A 24,612-nucleotide genomic window follows, 5' to 3' on the forward strand; every position below is an offset into this window, starting at 1 on the left:
TGTTTTTGAGCTGTTTCCTTAATTTGGGTGTTATGTTGTTTTTAGTGTATTGTGTCAGCCTGCCTAATTGCTGTCTAATGTCATTTATTTGTGTTTCTATTCTTCTCTGCCAGGCAGGCTTGTGATAGAATTGTATTTTCTGTGTATTTGTCTGTGATTGTACTTTCAGTCCATGGTGTGTCACTACTGTGACTGCCCCAGCATAAACTAATGTATGAATGTCTGCGAGTGTAGAAATTGAATGAATGTAGTGTGGTAGTAAGTGAGTGTTTACATAATTTAGTGTTTTTCCTATTTCCTTTGACGTGTTGATTTTTGGTATTCGTGGTCTTTGTGTGGGATCTGTGCCTGTATATTTAGTGAGTGTTTCCTGAAATATAAGTGAGAGCGTATTAACTAAATCCATGTCTATGTTATCAGTGATGGATGAGGAAGTGTCTGTAGTATCATTAGTGCTAATTGTTGTATGTGTGTTATTATCAATGTTTGTTACTGGATTATCCTGACAGGTTACATGATCTTCATTAATGTTAGATGTTTCTGTCTGTTGATGTATTTGATCAGCAACCTGTTGTTTGATAAGTTCAAGTGTTGTTTGTGGAATAAGGTTGTTGTGTATAATTGTTCTTTTTTGATCAACAACCCTTTGTTCGGTGACAGTGAGATGAGGATATTGTTGTGTGAATCTATGGTATAGTTGTTGTCTGTATGCTGTCATGTTTGTTTCGAGTTTTGTGATGGTGTAGTAAGTACGGATGATAAACTCGTTCATTTCTATCGTCCATTTCATCCGTTGGCGTGGTTTTCCAGCCTTTGTGGTCTGTGGATGCATTGCCACAGAAACACCAAGGCTGGGTTGGTTCCTCACATCTGTTGAGGGCATTGCAGTAGCCATGCTTGGGCCGGTGCTGCTTTCGCCACCGGTAACCAAGGGAGACTGTGGCCTATTTTTCGAACGTGAGCCTCTGCCTAACCCACGAACGCGGACCTTGTTAACCCGGGCGACGTCCGAGCCGGTATCACATTTGGATCTGGTTACTACCATGATACGTATCTCCACAGAATGTGGGTGTGTGGTCACTCTTAGCTTCATTTCTCCCCATAGACCTTACTGGCATGGGTGTCCCTACCAGGAGCTTGTGCTCCAGCCTGCATTGCCCTATGGATCAGTAAAATTACTGGGCTCTCCCACCACGACGAGGTGGTGACCATGGGAGAGTTATTATTATTATTATTATTATTACTTTTTTTAAATTCTAGCATGATATTCTTTCAAGTTGGATAGTTTGGATTTAAAAATGGATTTTTTCCCATCAGCTCAATAAGGTTTTTCATTACAAGCACCATAACTTTTGAACAGAAAACATTTCCTATTGACTGTTGGTTGATGACATCTAGCTATAAGCATTTGTATCTGTCAAAAAATAGAATGTGATCTGTTTGTTCTGTTCTGTGATTTTGATGTCCATAAATGGGTTGGTGCTAGGCAAACAGTCTACACAAATCCATTTTGCTGGATGAAGTTGTATAATGGAAACCAGTCTTTACAGTACTACATTATTAAAAAGCAAATGTTTCACTTAATCACCCATGAGTATTTAAAATGAGTGATTAGGTGAAAATATTTACTTGGGCAATCATGTGAGGATTTATTATATATATAGTGTATTGCATATATTTATAAATTACATACAAAACCAAGCCTGACATATAGTCATTATAATTAATTAGTGACATTATAGGTAGATTAAAATCTGGCTGTATTATTTGTTGGACTTTGTTTTATACAGGAGTATATCTAGGATAGCATGTGCTCTGGGTGCTAGGTAGGGGACATTGAGAGGAGAGGGTGTGTAAAAGGAAAAGCAGACTAGTGAAGGCCATGTCATGTATTGTCAATATCTCAAACATCCAAACCTGTTTTATATGTAATAAAATGATAATTCTGGACTGAACAGCTCTGGAAAAAGTTTAGTTTAGTTCTTGTTTTTTGAATACTAATGATTTGAACCCAAACTATAACTAAAGTGATAATTTGTCTGTATCAGTTAAAATGGTAATTGTCCAAGGAACTTGGTGCCATAGTGATAATTCGATAAATAGACAGTGTAGTTCTCTTTATTTTCATAAAAAATAAGCTCCAAATAGTGTAGAAATGTTGATACTATGTAAAATAAAAAAAATCAGTTGAATTTTTATACTCATATTTTGGGAGATGGCATAGATATCACATTTTGTCACTACTTTTTTGTTAAATATATTGTGTATGTAGTTATTATATATTTTATAAAGTATGAAAATAATTATTAATGATAATAATACAATAAATAAATATTTTAAAATAATATAATTACTTTAGTGTGGAATTAGAAGTTAGATGAAGAGCTACAACAAAATATTCCAAACTATTTTCTGTACTTTCTTCTAATTTAATTCTTTGACTTACAGCAGAAATTAAAATTTGTTTACTTTCAGCTTGACTACAAACTGTAGTTATGACAGATCCCATTTGCCACTAAAAAATTTTCATATATTTTAATTAAATACACACAAAAATTAAAATTTAATTAAGGGGCCATCCATAAATTACGTAAGGACGATTTTGGCCATTCTAGACCCCCACCCACCCATGTAAGAAAACTGTGTAATATTTTTTATGATCCTCCTCCCCTTACCTATCTTGTGTAATATTTAGGCATGATTTTATGGAAAGATTTTAACAAAAAAATTATTTTATGAAATCCTAAAAACCTTATGGCCCAAAATATATAATTATTAATTAGTTAATTAATATGTACTATTATTTATAAAAGATTTTATGTGAACAAATTTAAAAATATAAAAATTTAATGAATTTGAATGAACAATTTATTTTAAAAACTTTATTTTTTAATTATTAACAATCTTTTTATCATCATCATTAATCATTATCATAATATTCATTTTTATATTAATTTTAATTTTCACAAAAGGACTTTGACAGATTGACTAGCTAATGCACGCATAAACAGAAACGGCATACAAAATAAAACAAGAGAATAGAGAGAAACCCCTTTCCGTTGCCATAATGGTTACATCTTGGCTAAGGCCAAGAAAATAAACTACATGCTGCTAAAATGTGCTAGGTGCACCTGGGGACTAAATCATAAAGCTTATAAAACTCTATATAATGGGACAATACAAACAATGGTACTTTACATGGCCTGTAACTAGTAAAAATTCAGTAGCAAGTAAATTACTCTCTTCAAAGACAGTTTGCCATCAGAATTTCAAAGTGCTGTAGAACTGTTTCTACTAATGCCATTCTGATTCTAGCAGAATGCCTTCCTTTGCCACTATGTATTGTAGAAAAGGTTCTAAACTACTACATCAGAACTACAAACATCAAAGCTCAACAACAGTCTCTACTCCTATCTATGGCTGTTCATATGCTACCATATTGCAATTACCCTATTTCTGATCACCTTGTAAACAAGGTTATCCCCAAAGTACATTTGGTGCCATCTGCTTCCTCCATGGATAGCCATGCAGACATTAATATCTACATAGATGGGTCCAAAAGCCCTGTTCATGTCTGCTCAAATATCTGTATCTTCCTCCAAACTGACATATTTTGCCCAAAATATGTTAGAAGGTACAGATACCATACTGGCATACTAGGAAATGAAAAAGCCAACTTTGAAGCTAAGTCAGCTGCAAAGGACACTGATGGACTACACTCACATCCCTCTCCCAGGTAGCAAGCCTTAAAAATTATATTCATGACAACGCTATGCAAAAGTGGAATCACTGGTTGAGCAGTAAAACTGGTAGAATAACAAGATTTTATTTTCCTGGTGTTGAATGCAGGTTCTCATCACCATTTAAAGATTTAATGTTTGCTACTGCTCAACTACTTACTGAGCATGATAATTTTAGAAGCCACCTGGTGATGTATAACTGGGCAGAAACTACCTCTTGCTTTTGCTCTACAGAAAACCTAGACACTGTTGACCACATAATCTATCATTGTCCAATTTACGATCAAGATAGACTTATTCTGAAATTAGAAATCTTTATGCTTGATTTCAGGTGGCTATGTCCACTCGATAAGCTTGTTCAGAAACCACTGTTTGATGCTTTTTATGATTATGTTCAAAAAACATGGAAGAAAAGACTATTTATAATTTCTAATATCTAGTTTTACATTTTAGTTTTCACTAAAAGCCAAATACTAATTTTATGTTTATTTTGTATCATGTATTTTGGTTTATATATTCTTAGTGTTATACACCCATAGGAGTGGTGCACTTATTCTAATAAAAAAAAAAAAAGAGAGAGAGAGAAACCACCACACAGCCTTTCCCCATGATAAAAAACGTGTAGAGCATGAGTCTGCTAGCATTATTATTCTATCACGTCACACGAGACAATGAGTGTTCTTAATAGAAACCGCCAAATTGTAAACTCCACCACTCAATGAGATCAAAAAATAAAAATAAGAATATTACGTAAGACAAGATTTATTACCCCCCTACCCGAGTAAGAAATTGTAAGAAATCATTGACCCTCCACCCACCCCAAAATCCCTTACGTAATTTATAGATGGCCCCTAAATAATAATATTAGATTTAAAATATGTATTGAATTAAGTATTACTTTTATTTAAATTTCTATATTATAATTGTAACAAATTTCAGACAATAAACTAAATATGAACTTTTTTTAAACTTACCACTTCAATTTCATAATGAAATATTTATCAATTTTAACTTAATTTTTTTTGTTTAACATCAGAACAACAACAACTATCAAACTGAGTTTTCAATTTTTGTTTTCTACATTTAAGAGAGTTGGATTTTCTAATTCTATGAATTTTCTTAGTTTTATTCTACAGAGAAAACCCATAAGTAAATAGATATGCTGAATGTCAGCAAATGCATGAGGCAATATTAATTCTGAAAAACACATTGCCACATTAGAGAAGGGTCTTTTTCTAATATTCTCCAGTGGGCATATGGACAAAGCATCCACTGTGTTCATGGATGTGGGAGCTCCTTGTCACACAGGCAAAAAGATCCAGAATTGGCTGGCAATACAAGGTATCTGCAAGCTTCCATGGGGCAGTCAGTCACCTGACATGAATCCCATCAAACATGTCCGGAATCTGCTGGATCATGCAGTGTGATGACATCCACAAAAACCTGCTTCCTACAGAGAACTTTTAGATAGATTGTGTGCTTAATGGGCTAATATTCCACAGGCCAAAACAGCAGAACTTGTTGATTCCATGTCCAATTGGATTAAGGCTTTGCAGTTTTAATACACACATGTGGCATTTGTATCACATGGATACTGTGAAATAAAAAACAGTGTCTGAAAATAAGGATGTCTATTTACTTATGAGTTGTCTCTGTATATAAGCATTAGAATTTAAATAATTTTTAAATTAAATTACTACTTGAATAGCCAAGCCACTATTAAAAGTAATAATAATGATTTAAAGCTTATTTTTTTTAAAAGAATTTTTATTTTCAAATCATTGAAAATAAGACAATATCAGATAATTATTTTTCTAAAGGAAAAAAAGCTGATTATCACATATTTTACAACATGCTGTCTTGAATATGGTTTTTATTATGGATGAAGAACATTGACAATGCTTGCACGATATTTCTCAAAATAAATAAATTTCTCAGTGAAATGTCAGTATAATGAAATTGAGGGAACCATTGAAATATTTTTGTTACACTGAAATTTATTATATTGAAATACTGCCGTATTTCAAGGATAAAAGAAATTTATTGATAATGATAATGATAATAATAATAATAAAAAAGAAAAATTGCATTTTGAAGTAAGAAAGTTTTTAAAAATGCAATTTATGTATTAGTATTTATATGAAACCAAATTTTACATTTTCAGAATGTAAGTTATAGATTAATTTTTTATTCTATATTTAATACAGTGGGTGATTGGTTAATGAACAGTTCGGACAGCAAAAAAATCAGATAACGAACACTGTTGTGAAAGATTTTTATGTTTGGACAACAAACACTTCACAGAACAAACACAGAAAGAAGCAACATAAAATAACAAATACCAATTGATTTTCCCTTGTCTCCAGGTAACAATTCGAAACCTTTTTGAGCGCAGGAGATGCTCAACCCAATACTAATCAGATATTATTCCTCCGAACTTTGAAACTCTCCATTGTGATTCCAGTGTTTTGTTTATCTTTCTGATAAATAATTTTTATAGTCTTTTCGAGACTGTTGGGCACTCTAAGTTTTGTGTTGGTTTTTATTTTCTAAAGGTCAGAGTTTAACTGTCTTATCGGATATTTGTTAACGGTTTAACACCAAAATTTTGAATTTCATTCGGGCCTCACATTTACATAATTCTTTCATGCACTAGTTGGTTTCTGTTCACTAAATTTTCGTGAGTGCTTTTCTGAACTTTTTATTCCAAAAAGACATTGATAATATTATGAACCCTAAAAAGAGTGGAGTGTCAAGAACTGTGCTCACCTTAGAAACCAAGCAAGAGATAATAGCCAAGGTAGAGAGTGGGCCAAAGATGTATGATGGTGCTAGGCAGTATGGCTTAAACAGGTCTACAGTAGGCACAATCTTAGCTAAGAAAGATATAATTAAGAAGACTTGAGCAGCTAAAGGAGTAACAAAAATAGCATCTGAGAAACAAAGATATGCCATACATGAAAAAATGGAGAGATTGCTTTTAGTTTCTTATTACATGTAAATAAACATAGTAAGAAAGTATATAATTTTTTATTTATTTTTTGGGGTTTCCAGAACAAATTAATCAAATTCCCATAAAAACCTATGGTAAATCGATAATCAGTTAACGAACAATTCAGATAGCAAACAAAGTCTTGGAACGGATTATGTTCGTTAACCGATCACCCACTGTATAATAAAAAATTATCAAAAAATATCACAAGCAAACTAAAATAATATAGCAGTACTGATTAGTTGGAATCTTGCCTCTCTAATTGTTATTTTTGCTTGAAGTTGTTATTTGTTGCTAAAAGAAATCTAATTTTTGGGTTGTTTCTTTAATCACAGTTTTTTTGATAAAATCTAGTACTTTGTCACAACATTCAAGTAAGCAATCAGACACTTCTTTTTGTTTAACTCCTCTTTTGTACATTATCTAGTATTTTATTATTCTCTCCCAAAGAAAACTACTTTCGTTTTTTGTTTTTCTCCATTTTTTCTTGTAAACATAGGGTAGTAGCATCAAAACAAAACCATAACTAAGGATTAAAATTAGTGTTGATAGTTGAACTAGACATTAATTTTAATGTTGCCAAACTTTTTGACATAATATTCACCATTTACTAATAATGAATGATTTATGCATTTATAGATTTTGCTATAATGAAACTATTCTTTTGTAACAGAGAATTTTTATCACATTAAACTGAAATTTTCATTATAGTGATGTTTGTTAAATTGAAACATTTTTGTCCAGAGGTATACACAGAGTCCATACAGGTAATTCCATCTTTGATTCCCTGACTAATTATGACGTTATTCCCCGACTTATTAATGTCTCTGCATTTCCCCTTTCCATTATGTAATATTTGGCCAAGTCTATTTAAGCCCATTTTGTACACAATTATATTAATTTTTTTATTAAAAACATTATTCACTTACAAAAAACGAAAAACTTAGCTAATTATGTAATCAATTTTATGCTATGTCATTTCTATGTCATAAAAATAATTTCATGATTTGATTTAAATTAATTTGTAAATTTTATTTAAAGAAGAAAAAGATTTGTGTTGCAAAATATAATTTTCTTAGAATGAGGAGGCAGTTAATTCAAAATAATTTAAACAAAAGAAATCATGCATTCCACAAGAGGGAGAAATAGCTTATTGTGTGCTATTTTTGGTCCAGTACAGACCCATTCAAGATCATTACATTTCTTCTCACCCCCTCTAAACTTATAATGGGAGTGGCAAAGTTTAGGTGGGAAAGCAGGTCGTCATCAATGTTTTTGAAAACTTAACTTTAACTCTAGGGCGATATTTTGGTATATTTTCAAAATTTCATAGGCCATCTGAATGCCACAAATGCAGGCTGCAGATGAAAATTTGTGGTTAGAGAGAAAACATATTAGATCATCAATCTGTCAAAATTGGCCGAATTATTATCTCCACATAATGTATGTAGCCAGCAACAAAGAATACAACAAATAAAAATATAAATTGCATGAGGTCCACCACATGGTCCAAAATTTGCTGTACACAATATTGTTAAGCCAACTGATGGTTCTTTGCCTCCCCCATGGCATCAACTGACTACAAAGGGTTAAAGATGTGTTCAGATCAAAAAGAAGTGGGAGTGACAGACGAATTCCACAGTATTTGTGGATTCCCTGACTTTCCAGGTCTGTATGGACCCTGTATGTGTTTTCTACTTCAACCTCTAGGCAGAGGTTAAAACGTGCATAAAATTGTCTTATAATGCATGTCTTGATAATGCAATTTCTTATAATGTGGAATGTATCCCCACATTATACTGGACTCCACTGTATTAATACTTTGTAATATTTTGGTCTATTATGTTTGCATTGCTCTTCTATTCTAAATGTATAAAATTGATTATATTTTCTCAAAAATTTGGAACTAAAATAATAATCTTTAAAATTTATTTTAAAAGCTTTTAATATTGTATATATTATTATAATTTATATCAAAAATATTTTAATTATTATTATTAAACGTTACTTACTTCTTTTTCGGTATTATAAATTAGAGGATTCCGCTCGTCACTCAAATTAAATGACCAAATGATTAGTTTACCAGTAATATCACAACTAAATCCAATTTGTTTATTTGGCAAAAATCCAATTCCTGTAATTTTTCCTTTATGATAGCTGCATAGCTGAGAGTCTGTTTCATCAGTGCTGGGTAATTTCCAAAATCTTACACTTTTATCTGATGAACATGAAATAAGAGTATCTTTTGGTGTAGCACATGAAGATGTTACAGGACCTGTATGACATTCCAATGTTGCCACTAATGGTTTCTAAATTTATATAAAAATATCTTTTAGAACAAATAAAACTTAACTATAAACAATATATTAATTTCTAGCAAGCAAATGTTCTAATAAGCGTAGCCTCTTGATTTCAAATCCTTTTCTAATATATAAATTCTTAAAGAATTTTGTTTTTAAAAATTTTAAGCATTCATTAATTCATTACCATATAGTAAACAAAGCCTGAATGATACATTAATAATCAACTGAGAAAGTCAGATTCATTACTAATTAGCCACTACATACAAATTTAAATGACTACTGTATTAAAATTTAATACAAAATTTAAATTTAGGAAAGTTTAAATTACAAGGAAGAAAGAAAAACATTTTCTGTCATAGAAAAAAAATACAAAGAAAAGAAATCTGTATTTCTTTTGTTACAAAAAGATTTTTATATGCTATATAAAGATCTTGTCAACAAAAAATGTTTGTTTCAATTAATAAAAGGCTGTCATTTCTAAATAGCACAACAAATATATTACTTGTAAAAATAAATTATTATTATATTTTAATTACAAATTATTAAGTTGATATTAATTTATAAAAATCAGAATAGTTTATTTTACAGGACAAAACTTTGAATTCTTATGCTAAACCAAATACAATAGCATCAAATATTGTATTTTCTACTAGTAAAACATAGGGATATAAGATACATCCACAATTTAGCAAAAATTAGTTTTAAAAAATTTTATTGTAATTTGGGTATATAACCTGAGAAAATTGCTAAATAACCTTTGCATAACCTATTCCACCACATACTCATGCCTATGTTGCTCCACAGACACAAATTTGTAATTGCAATTTAAAATCAGCAATAACCAGCACCTCCTTTCAAATTGGCTTTTAAACAGAGAGGTTAATGTAACCCTTGGTGCCAAGATGGCGGCGCTTCCGGTAATCTCCAATCCGGGTGTCATGAGGTAATAGTGATAGAGGGAGCTATCATGTAATTTACTGATGTAATACGTAATGATGTTTAACATGACGTAAAAAAATAATGTGAAAGATTATGCAAATTTGTAAAATATGATGTGGTAGACAGTAGTTTTTTGCAGAAATATGCAAATTAACTGGTAGGTAGATGATACTGACAGTGTTGCGTTGTATCTATAGCGGAATTTTTGATTTTTATTTTTTCAATAGTTTTTTCAAAAAAGTTAAAAAGGTAAATATATTGTTCTTAAACAATAGTATTTGTGAATTTGATATAAACAAACAACTAAAAATGTTGTTAATTTTTCAATTTTTTTATTTTTTTTTTTGATAATTTTGTGACTAGTAGTTATGCAGAAATTAGATCTGGTGAATTTTTGTTAGGTCAAACTCTTCGTAAATTCTAATAGATAGATGAAAATGAATATTTGAAATTAGTGTGGGACAATGATATTAATAATGGCTTTAAATTTGCTTTAAAATTAGGACTACACGAACTTATGCCAGGTGCAACTCGTGTGCTAAAACATGTAAATTATACTATAGAAGCAACTTAAAATCATGTTTTCTAAGATTTGTAAAGTGGTAATAAGTATTCAGCATACGAAGGAAACATTCAAAAGCATATTTGGCAATGTCCATTTTGGTCATATTTTGTCTTTCGGTTCGCCCTCAAATTGTTTGAAATGTACGGCAAAATGGAATTACAGCATTCTCACTGTCCGAAGCATATATCTGATTGAATAAGTGTAAAGAAAACCTGGAGACAGTCCAATTTTTCGCAAAACAATTCGTTGCGATGTGTCCAGGGACTGGGAAAACTGCAAAATGGTTTGATCTACAATATGTTCTGTCTGCACTACTTCTGAACTTTAATAAGAAGCAAATACTGAAAATAGAGAAGGAATAGGAAAAGGCAACAGCAAATGTGAATAAAAAGGCAGCCAAACACTCCTCTAAGGTTGCAGCAGAAACATCATCATTAGGGAAGAAAGGACCTGCAAAAAAGGAAATTGGAATCTACCAAGCTAGGGAAAAAAGTAGGATTGAATATAAAAAACGAATCATTAACGTGAGTATGTTTTTTTTTTTTATCATCAATATTTTATCTTATATTATTATATTTTCGGAAACACATGATCTCTGATCAAAATACCGCTAAACGCGCTGTAAAGGTCGCCTTTGGCGGCCTGAGTCAAAGAAATCGCCCGACTGAGATAATTGCTCCCACCTGGAGCCGGGGTCATAAACGGCCGGAAGGATCAAAGGTGGAGCGTCCCCACTTAAGGGTCAATGTGTTGGCCACGTGCCGGCCAGCTTGAGAAAACAAAAATAAATAAAGCACGGACGCAAATGTGAGCTACGTCGGCGGGAGATAGGGCGGACGTCTTGGAAGGCTCTAAGAAAGGGGAAGGAAGTGATTGGTCGCAGGAGGCAGTGCCAGAATCCCTTAAATTGGAAGGGTGGCAAAAAAGCGAGGAGAAAGGGCGAGGGACCTGGTACGTGGCGGTCTCTAACAACAGGCAGACCTTTGAGGCGGATAGAGAGAGTGTTCTCCTCTTGGAAAGTCCTCTGGAGAAAGGTTGTTGTAGAGACGGACGGCCACGAGGTTAAGCCATCTCCGGAAGAGTGACTCGTGTTCCCAGGCCAGCTAAGTCGACGTGCTGCATCACAGCTTCGATACTGTAGTGTACGTAATGCTATTGCATAGTGTATATCTTTGTAAATATTTGTAAATAAACTGTATATAACTAATCATTGAGTGTGGAGGTGTGACTTTCCGACGGACCTTCTAACGGAACATTTGTAAAGATCACGAGACGAGTAAGAAGGATCTTCACTCGCGCAGTCTCCAGGCCAATCCAAGATGGTGACCGGAAGCGTCGCCATCTTGACACCAAGGGTTACATTAACCAACAGAGATAACATATGAATACTGTAATCTGCACAAAAATAGTATTTGCATATATTTACAAATATTGACTAATATATTATTATCTATGCTATCATATGGCTTGCAATTAAACTGTCCTAAAATTTTATTTATATTTCTAAATTTTAATGATGAAAGCAGATCTATACAGTATTATTATAAATAATTTTGTCTAAGTGCAATGCAAAAAAAATCAGAAGTGTTACAATATGCTGCTAAACAAGAAAAATTTTAAAGTCTATTAAATACAGACACACATTGCATGTTCAAATTTCATTTTCAGCATATGAAAAATTAGAAATATCTTAACATACTCTGTTGTTATGAAATAACTTACTTAACATAAATATATTATAAACTTTTAATATTTTCAATGACTATTTTATGATATTGACTTATTCTATTCATAAACATGATATACAGGGTCTACCAAAATAAATGCTACCATTTTAAATTACTGTAATTATGTTAATTGTTACATGAGAAGTATGCAATGTACAGTACATTGATAGACAGTAACAGCCTGAGTTTTATCTTCCACCTATATTCAAAAGTCTTGTCATCTACTATCTCTAGGAAGTACCATATATAAAAATGACAACTTGCAACAGAGAAGGCATTTTGTCTTGCAGTTTGCAAAGTCAGAATCAATCGTCATTGTGCAACATGAATAATCTGTAGCAGCTGTAGAATTGTGGCTGCTGTGGGAGTGACTAAGGGTATGCTGGAGTGAGAATAAGAATTTGAGTATCAGTTGGATGTGTACCATGTGACATGAAGTGCATGCATGCATTGAGAAATTGTAATGGACAAATGTGAAATCTGGCCAGTTTTCCAATGTTTTAATGTACATTACAACATTCTCAGGTAATAATTAACTTAATTACAATAATTTAAAATGATAGAATTCAAAATTATAAAATGTAAAAACATTACATACCAAGTAATGTTACTGATTACTATTTAGTAGCATTCTGTTCTCTGTGAATGATAATATTGCCTGAAGAGGACAGTTATATACTGCCGAAAGTACTTGGATAAATACACTTTTCCATAATGCCGATAGACAGTTGTGTTGTAAATTTTATGATAGCATTCTTTTTGGAAGAATCAAAAACTTACTATCATCAAATCATGAGTTATAAAATTAGATAAAACCATCTTTATTCAGTTTTGTAACTCATAATTATATTTCTCGAAATGTCAGAAAAATATGGTATTATACAATCGTCTAAATAATAAGTCAACCTCTGGATTTATTTTTACTTTTAATACAAGGTAATTGCAATGGATAAAATTATGCAGATATAAGAATGTAAAATACTTACATTAAAAGGTTTCCTTACAGTTAATATATCATTCTCATCAACAGAAGCCAAATATTGTTGATAAACTTTTCCATCTTGATAAAAAAAAATTTAATTTAATTTATATTTCAAAAGTAAAAGTATTTAAAAACATTTATAATCATGTTTATCATTAAAATATTCTCAATTATCAAGCTTAATATGCAATAAAAACAATTTAATCTTTCTGAAAAAATATTTTGTGAATTTAATATAATTATCTAGAAAATAATTTTAATATTTTAATAAATGTGAATATAAAATATATGAAATTGTATATTACTTAGAATAAATATAAAGTTAAATAATATAAAATAATTTTCAAATATGCAAATGTTTTAGAAGAATCCTGGAAAAATTTATTTTATTAACAACAAATTTAATAATATAAAAGATTTTGTTGAGTCTTTTTATGTCAAATATTTCTGAATTACTTTGCTCTGTCTTCAGATATACAGTACATTCAAAACTTGTGTCACTACAGCACAGAACTTTTTTCAAATTTAAAATTATATTTATAGAAATGTTTTGTGTGTTTTAAATCAATAAAAACATTCTTAAAAAAATTAAATTTTTAGTATTTTTAAGTTTTAATACTTACATATCCAAAAATTTCTTAAATTTACAAACAAAATTAAAATAATATAAAGGTACTTGTATGTTCTTTGGAACTTAGCATAAAGTTGCTATTGAGAACAAACCATACAGAAACACTCCTTTTGATGGAAAAAGTAGATTATTTCCCATGATTTACAATGGATATGCATTTCAGGCTTGGGTTTTAGGGTTTTGTGAGTTAGCATATGTTAAATGTAAATTATTAAACACATTATGAATTTCTTATATAGTTTTACTGATTTACATAATAAAATAATGACTGAAGAGGGGCATAGAGCCTGAAATGCATGTCTGTTGTAAATCATAGAAAATAAATCTACTTTTTCCATTAAAAGAAGTGTTCCTGTACGATTTGTTCTCAATAGCAACTTTATGCTAAGTTTCAAAGAACATACAACTAATTGAGAAAACAGTAAGCAATCAAATAATGGTACTTGTACCATTATTTGATTGCTTACTGTTCTCCAGGCTAACTCCATGTTATTGACAGAATAAAATGATGGCAATCTTCTCTTTCAGCTTTTGTTGAAACCTATTCTGGCACACCTCCTTAGAACTAAAAAAGCTTTCTTTAAAGAATCTGGAGCAATTACATGTATTAATTGTGCTTCTATGAATGTGTATGTTTTATACTTTCCTTCAGCATGTTAATGTGTTAAATAAATATTACTACATTCAGTTTACTAGTTGTTTTCTTGAAAGTTACTGTGTCAACTCTGCTCTACTCATTTTTCAGATTAAAAAATTTTAATTAATGATAAAAAAACAAAAGCAATTTAATGAACTTTATATTACAGATCTTTCTATCGTAATTACAATTTTATTTCACTCTATTTTACTTGTTTTCTGTTTGTTTATCGTCTTTTCATTAAATTGCATTACTGCATTGAAATGCAGTAATGCAATTTGCAAAGCAGAATATGAATGAAATAAAGAAACTGCAGACTAGAATGTATGAGCCATCTAATCAGAGGTGCAAGAATTTCAATCTCAATGCATTCATGATTAGGATATGTCTTCTCACAAATATCAATTGGTGCTTATTGTACTCAGTATTTTGTCTCATAAATTGAAAAGGGAAAGCCAATTTATTATAAATTGAAAAGGGAAAGACAAAGAAAATACAGAATATAATAATTTGATACAATGGACTACGTATTTGAGTACTTGTAAATTGGGGTCACACTATTTGAACAATGCATTAGTTTGTACAATATCATTTTTTATGTTAATATGAATCAATCTATCAAATAAATAAATTTAAAAATTTCTACTAATATATTACCTTTATTCAAAATATAAGCTGGTTCCACATTTAAATTACAGTCAGTCAATGCAGAAATTGAAGTAACATTATCACCATATTTTGTCCAAATTCCAATACTTCCATCTACTGTTCCAGCAATTACATAGTTATCCTAAAAAATAAATTTAAAAATTTTATGCCATCTTAGCTTGTTATATGAAATTTAAAATTAGCAAATTTATTAAAAATAACTTTGGATGTGCATAAATGTAATATTCTGGCTGCTTATATATATATATATAAACATAAAATATATTGTGATCATGTCAAATTTGACCCTCTGGGACTTTTGCAAACTCAAGATTTTGAGACCCCATGAAAAAGGAGAGAAAAAGTTCTCTCTCTCTCTCTCTCTCTGTGTGTGTGTGTGTGTGTGTGTGTGTGTGTGTGTGTGTGTGTGTATCTGTGTCTATTTTGTTTAATATCTCAGGATGGGGAATGAGGTAAAGATTAGGAAATGAAATTTGGCATGGTAATTTGTATATAAGGAGCATTGATGCTATAAAATTTTGGTGGTTAAAGGTTGAATGGGTCATGTGTCATATCTTCAGTGGGGTTGGACTTAAAAATTTTACTTGTTACTGGCATTTACAATTTTTTAAAAACTCATCTCTATCATCAAAATTTATGTTAGCTACAAACTAATTCAAAAATTGAGTAATTTAGTAAACTAGAAGAATTTCAAATCAATTCTGATTGCAATTTGAAATCATGAAAAAAGATTATTTTACAAACCAAGAAATATTTTGAAAGCTGGAATACTTTGAAAACTATAAACTTTTTCAAAGTTATTCAAAAAAGTTTATAGGTTTTTGGTATCATAAGCTTAATTTCAACAATAAGACAGAAGTTTAATAACATTGATATGTGTAACAATAAATGATGATTGACAACTTAACCAGATTATACTTCTCTAACAGATAAAGAATATTGTTTGACTTATAACCTGCCCTCCTTCCCTATTCCTATTGTGATGTTTGTTGCGACAAGTACGTGGTCCTGCGAGTGGAATGGTACAAATAAATACTTGTTAGACTTTCCAACACAAAGTAATTTATTATCACCTTGAACAGGTTCTTTTTCTTTTAGATCCCAACTCTACAAATGCTTTCTGTACACACAGCCGTTAAATATTGATCTAACAAACAACAGGTTATTTGAGAGTGACAATTATATGTGGGCCGAAACTTATAACTAATACTTATACTACTTATTAATGCCAAATTCATTTCTGATTTATAATCATTATATCCAAATTTAGCCCGTTCATTTATGGCAGTTGTGAGAGTATATCTGCTTAATAATGGGTTTTCAATTGATGTGTATATTTGTATATCTATACCTTGCCGGGGTTGCAATGGCCGACTGAGTGCCTTGAGTGGATGTTTCTGGCCAAAGGTGCAGTGAGTCTCCAGTAGGCACCGTAATAACCATTAATGGTTATATCTTAAATTTATATATACTGGAAGAGGCTGAACTGAAGGTCTGGGTAGCGTAACTGGCAATGCTACCCAGACTACACGGTAAGCGGGAGTTGCAGGTTCGAGCTCGTTTCAGGCCGATTCTTTTCTTCCAGTTTAGTCTTAATTAATTAAATATTATAATTATTAATTTTAATACAAGATGGCACCTAATGCCACACACTAATGCTAAATTCATTTTTAATTTATAATCATTATATCCAAATTTAACCCATTCATTTATGGCAATTGTGGGAGTATATTTGGTTATGTGTTTGTTGAAAAAAGCAAATTATACAAATTATTGATATATAATTTAATCATCAATAAAATTATAACTAACCTCTAAAGTCACATATTTAACTGGAGCATGTAAACCAGTAAGCGTACTGACATTTTCCATCATTTCAATATTCCATAATTTTACTGTGCAGTCTTGAGAGCAAGTAGCCTAGAAATATATTTATTAAAAAATTTAATACAAATTATCAATTGTAATTTTAAATATTTTCTTTATAAAATTGTCTTATAATTGTAAAAAGGGCAGAAAAATATTTAAATCTAAGTAATTAATACTAAAACATCTGACAGTTGACAGTGATATAAGCAACATCATTCTGTTTTTTTTTTCTTTTTTTACTGATCCATTTTATGTATTTACTCATCAAAGTATAAACTTTTCTTAACTTATTATGGCCTTAAAATAAATTCAGTTAAGGATGGGCATACTTCAGAACTGTGCTTCTCGAAAATTTGCATCAAATCAAACTTCCTATATCGTAATCATGAATGATCATTGGAAATGATAAAAAGAAATGTCCTTTTATTAAATCAGAGACACACATCTAATATATAACTGTTTTAAAAGTTGACTAAGTTACAATCACTAGTAGTCATACTGCTAATGACTATGTATTAAAAAAAAAAAAGCTTTTCTTACAATCATTTTTAAACCAAAACTCTGGAAATATGATCATGTGATACAGAAGAGACTAGTCATTTATGAAAAATATTGTGCTATATTACTTTTATATACTGACCTACAGTAAACATTTGCCATGATGTAATAATTTAGTAGTAGTTGATCTATCTTATCAAGATGTTCAATATAGGATGAGTTAAATACAGAAGCTTGTGGCATCACATGACTAAAGTAGTATATAAACAAAATCTCACTATTTATTGATTCTTGCAGAACAATAAGAACAGGATTTGAGAGGAGCACAAAGCTGGAGTTTATGTAGTATCAGCTAGGAATATATTGCTGCCCATTAAAATTGCTATATCATGAAGGTGGCATGTAACAAATGCAAAATTTGCATGAAAGGTACAACATGCTGGATGGATGCTCTGTATCTCAAAATTACCTGTCAATTTAATCATGACTTCTTTCCATTATACTGTATGTTTACAATAAATATGATTGTGCTATTTGCTTTCCTTCCTGGTGCAGCACTTTTAATTAATGGCCAGCAGTGTAGCAACTTAGAAGTGTAGCCTAATGGGTTACACTAGCAGGAACCTTGCGCAGAGACTGTATGAACATAGATAAGATGTGAACACAGGTAAGAGTAGTGTTAGCTTGTTTTGCAACTGCAGAAAATACAGAAATCATGTGGAATCAAGCTAGAATAATCAGGAATATTCAGATCGCCCAAGCACGCAGCAATAGCCAAAAGAACAGAAATATTTGGGCAAAAGTTCAGGGATTATGCCTGAATGCAAATGATGTGGAAACCGCCTGTACAGCTTGAAAGTTTTTACTAACACTAAGATGTAAACTTAAAATATGCCTCTGCAGCTATCATAGATTTTTTTTATTTGTAGTTTATTTTCATTAGTTTATATTAGTGATGGAACAATACCAAAATTTCTCCCAATTTCAAATCTTTTTTGAATACTTTATATAACTTATTTTTGTTCAGAAAAATTAAGGATTTACATTATGAACATGGTACATACATTAATTAATAAACTGTGATAGTTACGAGCAGTACGAAGACAAAGAGACGAAATGAGAGGAACAAAACACAATGAGTTTTATTTCCTTGCTCGTAAACAAACAGGATACAGTGGATACCAACAAGTACCTTTCCCACCGATAATATCTTAGAGCAAATACTCCGACCCACCGACAATATTCGAGAGCAAATACCGAAACTATTACAATAAAATTTCCCGACAATATTACCTTAAAATATAAACCTTAATTATAATATACAATAAGATTTCCCGACAAGATCGCTTAAGTTATGAACTAAAACTAGTATATAAGATAAAGAAATAAAAGAAAGAGGATGTCAAGAATATACAGGAAAGCGGCTACCCACGACTAGATGGTGATGACGAAACTACTGGCCGAAGTATTACGGTGAGAACGAGGATCGGCGAAGACTTTCACTCCTTTTTATTTTCTCCAAAATACTGCCGTTCAAATCGATCTTCTCTCTATCTTCTCTTGATACTAGGTATACTCGGGAGACTCCACTAGCCTTCCTTCCTACTCGAGTTCTCGCCTCAGAATGACACACGTGTTCCCCTTTCTTCCCTCAGGGCTGCACTCCCTCTTTTGTTTTCAGGGGTGAGTCATCAAACTCACTAAGGAAGGGTAAGAACAATAGATACGTTCCAGGAAGAATGGACAAAGAGGTTAGAAAGAGAGGAATAAAGGAAATAAAGAAAGTATAAAATATAAAAACGATACAATTACATAAAAAATATACACCTTAAGCATGGCGTGTAGCCACAAAACATTATGTTTAAGAATGGAAAACAATTGGGAAATACAGAATCAATCTTTCAAAAGAAACCTGAAAATTTTCCATTTATATGCATGCTTTCATTGTGTATTATAAAATAAATTTGTAATCTTATTTCAGATAAAGTTAATATTGCATCACTATTCCCAAAGAAGTTACAGCAAATTCCCTTTTACTCAAAGAATTATCATCATGTCACCTAGGGTTGCCATCTTTGGAAACAGTTTCATTGGTCAATGCAATGACCAGGGGAGGCAGAAGGTAAATGAGATGATGCACTTCTTTTTTACATGCTTCTTGCAATTGGCATGCCTCATAAATGCTTTAATTCTGTTGTATTTAACACTATATGAGGTTTGGCAAATGATGCAACAAGCTGAACAAATATCACTGTCACAAGTTTAACCAACTTTTAGATTCATTCACTTAAGCCAGGTTTTCCTAAATGTACAATTTCTTTTCCTTCAAAAAAATTTATGCAGACTCAGACAAATATCTAGACTGACTCATCTTAAAAAACTAAATTTTTATAACTCAAAACAGCAGCAGACTTAGCACAAACACTTATTTTTTACTTAGAACTGCATAAATTGCATTTGAAAATTTAACAAAACAATACACTAATAAAATATCATATTTTCATGTATGTTACCTGCAGGTTATTTGTGTTTAAAAGACATGATGAAAGAGGATGTGGATTATGCAATAGCAAGTGTTATATGCAGTGTGTAGTGGCTCAGATATATCAAAATATATTGAGCTTAGGGGAGGGGTAATAATTTGAGAACTTTACAAAATTATAATGAGAAAATTGACAAACATGTTTAATGACAACAAAGACACGCATAATGAATTAACACTATAACCAACACCACTTCGTTACTGTGTTTAATTGATTAACATTGTTGAGGTGACTCAGACATGAATATTAATTTCACTCGCCATAATGGATATATATAAATGTATTGTACATATATTCACATGACTGATAACACGTGTAGCCGAATCCTCTTGCCACTGATTCGGGGACCTCTCCCTCTGACGATTCTCTTCCTTACAATCCTTTAATTCAAACCCTATGTGTTTGTAGAAAATCACAACTTTATAAAAATAAGTCATGTTAGGTTCCATTAATGCATATCTATTCACCTTATCATCCTCCATACTGATTTGTCTGTGATCCGTGGTCGATGGACTTGGATTATCTTTTCTTAAGAGACGTTTGCTCCTTCCTTTGTCCTAGCTGAGCTACACCATGACTCCACACTCACCTGTCTAGTCCCAAAGTTCTTCCGAAAACGTCCAAGGGGAGGAAGACGAAAGGAAAGTCTCCAACAGGTTGAACCTTCACTTTTATACCTCCTGCCATCTCTGGAGAATTACCTGTCACATGACTTGGCAGTTGACCAATTAACAGTATTTTCACCGTACAACCCAGAATAGGATGGAATGGGACAAAAGCAAAAACACGCTCGTAACACAACTCAAAACCCAACATAAAATAAACGAAAATGCAATTACACACATGATATAGATATACAATAAAAAAATTTATTCTTTCACAATTATAGTAGCACAGCACAAGTGGCTTACTTATGGTAAGGCAAGTAGTGTTTGTGCCCTGGGCACCACTAAGCACTTTAATAAAAAGTCAGATAAGCTATTCTTGGATAGTGATAAAATAATTTTCTTCGGGTATATGACCTGTCTTTGATTATCATGGGTGAAAAACACTATGATGGATGGATTGTTAAACCATTTATTTAAATTATTAGGTAATAATACAGTGCTAGGAAAAACTGTAAAACATCATGCCTGTAGTTGTTGATTTTCAGTCTGAAACCAGATGGAGTGCAAGGACAGAAGCAGTGAAACTGTCAACAAGTACCTTGAGGAGATACTTCAAATTTTTCAAGACATGATAGATGATGAAAACGAGACCAGTGAAACAAGAAGTGATGCAAGCCAGTTGTATAACCATATACCGAATTACAATTTCCTGACTTTGCTAGGAATTTGGAACAAAGTATTCATATTGACCATGTTCAAAAAAGGCTGTAGAATTCTAGCATGAACTTCCATGATGTTGCCCTGGATTTAAAAGTCTTCTGAGACCATTTTGATGATGAAAGAAAAATGTTGATCAGTGAATCACTCAAAGGTGCCTATCAAGAATGGAATATTAAAGATGAAAGACATTGGATATGAAAGAAACATATTGCTGATGAGAACTTCAGAGACACTGGGTTTGTGGCCGTCGGCCATGTTTTTTTTTGTATAATTTTGTACATATGTTCGTATTTTTATTGGATTAGTTTTAAGTCTTTCCTGTTTCTTTGTTCTAAAATTCTTCCTAGAACGTTTTCTTAATCCTTCTCCCATGGGGGTAAGACGACCAGTTCCGAGAACGTGGGAAAACAAAAGAAGAGTGTGGAGCCTGAGGGTAAAAGGGCTGAAGAGAGACCATTCTTCTTGTGTGGGATCCGAAAGAAGAAGCACGAGGAAGGCAGTGCTCGAGAGTGAAAAAAGGAAAGAAACAAAAGAATACGAGAGACTGCAAGGTGCTAAGGGATCCGAGAAAGAAGTGGAGAACAGCGAACATATAAGTAGAACATCGAGACAAAAAAAAGATAAGGTCTACGGCAACAGAGGAGTCAAAAGAGTATAAAGGAGAAAAGAATCGGAGAAGGTGTCTTACTCCAAGATTCATCGATTCAAAAAAAATCCCGGGTATTTTCTAATCTTTCTCTCTGTCCTTTATTCTTAATTTCCATTTTTTCATTTTTTATTTTAGTTATAAGATAGATGTAAGTTTAGTTTTTAAGTTAGAGTAAAAATATATCGACCCGCGTATATTTGTCACGTACCACGAAGTCTTGTTTGTTGGTTAGATAAAAAGAATTGGTCAACGCCTGTGTATCTTGACTAAGTAAGTGAGATAAAGTTGGGATCGTGTAAAAAAGAACCGTTTCGTTGTGAATAAATAATACTTTGTGCTATTTTTGTAATCAAAGCCTTTTTTTTTGTACCTTCCTGCTCGCGGGATCCAGTACGTATCATAACGAACATCACAGGTTAACAGCCAAGGAGGAAATGGCAAGAATCATGAAGGGAACATTTGGCTGTCTTCACAGCAAAATGAATTAATGGTTTGTTCATTTGCAAGACACAAGTGCCAAGTTTGGGTTCTTTCTTGAAGTCAAGGGACTGTGTGCAGTGCCATTACTGACAATAACAACCTAAAGAAATGTAATAAGAAATGCTTACTGGACCTATGTAACAAAATTAAATATATTCACACCTTTGACGCGTGAAAGACCCTAATGACCCTAAAGAAGTGTGAAAATTTGGGTAACTGTATAGCTCTGATGTTGATAGACAGCAGTTATATAAAGAAATTTTTAATTGCAGAACATTACTATCAAGTCAGATCAACATTAAAATATCAAGACCTGAAAACTTCAAATTTATTGTTCAGTAGAGAGATGAGAGTATCTTTCCCAATCTTTGCATTTCAGATAATGCAAACCATTGCCAGCTATGAAAAATCATTCAGCAAGTTAACTAATACTTTTGTATTTGAGAGCATCAAAAGAGTCAAGGCTCAAGGCAGACTATGATCCTCCTCTGCTGAGTGTAGAAAGAGAAGAAACTGAAAAAACTGACTTTGACCACATCATAGACTAATTTGCATCAGTGAAAGAAAGGAAGGTGCAATTGTAATTTGTCAACTATAAGATTAAGAACTTTACTATAAAATAGTTCAAAAATACCAGTCAAGTTTTCTGATAGATGGATGTCAGATGTTTGGGCAAGTCAAGGGCCATAGGTACTATTTTCCATAAACATGCCATGATTATGTGTCAATTTTAAATTGCAATTACAAACATGTGTCCATATAACAGCCATTGCTCCATAGGCATGGAATATATAGTGATGCAGGTTATGTAAAGGTTTTATTTTTCATTCTAGCAATTTTCTGCAGGTTATATGCATGAAGATAAAGTACTGCTAACATTTGATAACTGTTATTACATATAATGATTATACCAAATTATTGTAAAAAATCAAATCCTAATCTTACATTTCTCAATTAAAGATAATTACCATATTAAGTTGGGTCCACATTAGTAAAAATTGTGTTGTGTGTTATATTGGTGAAAATTTTTGCACATGTGAACAAATCTGTATAAGTATGGACATACTGTACATGCTGCACAGGAATGCACACAATCCGTTTGCTGTCGGTTTTTGGAAAGACATCAAAAGGGATTTGTGCCATGCCAGTATTTGAATATGGATGCATGTGAGATTTCAACTCACATGCCAACTCACAGATACTTGAATATTATGCCAGTAATTGGAGTTAGTGTTATTGCTATTGAGAGACTATGTCTGAATTAATCTTGAGTATCATATTCTCTGTTTAACTCCATCACTATAATTTACAAAACTAAACAGTTGACAAAAAAAAGTACAGCAGTTTTTTAATATCTGTCAGTTAAGTGCTAAAACAAGAATAAACAAGTTACTATGCACAGCTTGAGTGCTGTTGAATAGCATATAACAAAAGTTTACATGGAATTAAATTCAGACTTGTGGCAAAATTATTTGTGCCAAATTCTACATTCAATGCACAATGCAAATTTTACTAATATGGACCTGGCCTTACAAACTTATAACCAGTATATTACACCTTATATATAATTATATTGCATAAACTATATAAAATAATATATCCTAAATAACTAATAATAATAAATATTAACAATAAAAAAATAAAAATAATATATAATAATAAATAAAATATATTTAATTTAATATTATATAATTACAAAATATATTGTATATAATATGAACAGTTTACATATAATCAAGAAACATATCAAATGAATAACTTACCAGAATATCATCTTTATAAGAACATGAAAGAATCCAGTCTTTATGACAATCAAGTAATGAAAACTGTTGAGTAATATTACCATCTTCTAATAACCATATTTTAAGACACTAAAAGTAATAATAAATAGATAAATTATGTAAAATAAAAATAAATAATAAATATAATCAATAAATAAATTATTACTCTATATATATATATATATATAAATAAAATAAATTACAAAAAAATTTACTCAAAAAAAAGGCAGCATTTTTAAATTTTATGATACACACTACAAATATGACATTAATAAAAAT

The 24,612-nt window shown here is 31.5% G+C and overlaps 1 protein-coding gene and 1 pseudogene across 1 annotated transcript in view; one reads left to right on the plus strand and one right to left on the minus strand.

Moving 5' to 3' along the window:
- LOC136989023 (telomerase protein component 1-like) overlaps positions 1-24,612 on the minus strand; it is a 241,123-nt gene that overhangs the window by 20,434 nt on the left and 196,077 nt on the right. The window contains exons 41-46 of the mRNA XM_067287049.1: positions 24,316-24,423; positions 16,998-17,105; positions 15,174-15,306; positions 13,253-13,326; positions 8,745-9,041; positions 2,355-2,515 (exon numbers count right to left, since the gene is read on the minus strand). Of these exons, the coding sequence (XP_067143150.1) occupies positions 2,355-2,515; positions 8,745-9,041; positions 13,253-13,326; positions 15,174-15,306; positions 16,998-17,105; positions 24,316-24,423 (881 nt within the window). The remainder of the gene's footprint in view (positions 1-2,354; positions 2,516-8,744; positions 9,042-13,252; positions 13,327-15,173; positions 15,307-16,997; positions 17,106-24,315; positions 24,424-24,612) is intronic.
- LOC136988958 (uncharacterized) lies at positions 21,260-23,136 on the plus strand (annotated as a pseudogene).

Source organism: Centruroides vittatus, unplaced genomic scaffold, assembly GCF_030686945.1.
Source record: "Centruroides vittatus isolate TY-2023 unplaced genomic scaffold, ASM3068694v2 scaffold_435, whole genome shotgun sequence".
NCBI classification, from domain to species: Eukaryota; Metazoa; Arthropoda; class Arachnida; order Scorpiones; family Buthidae; genus Centruroides; species Centruroides vittatus.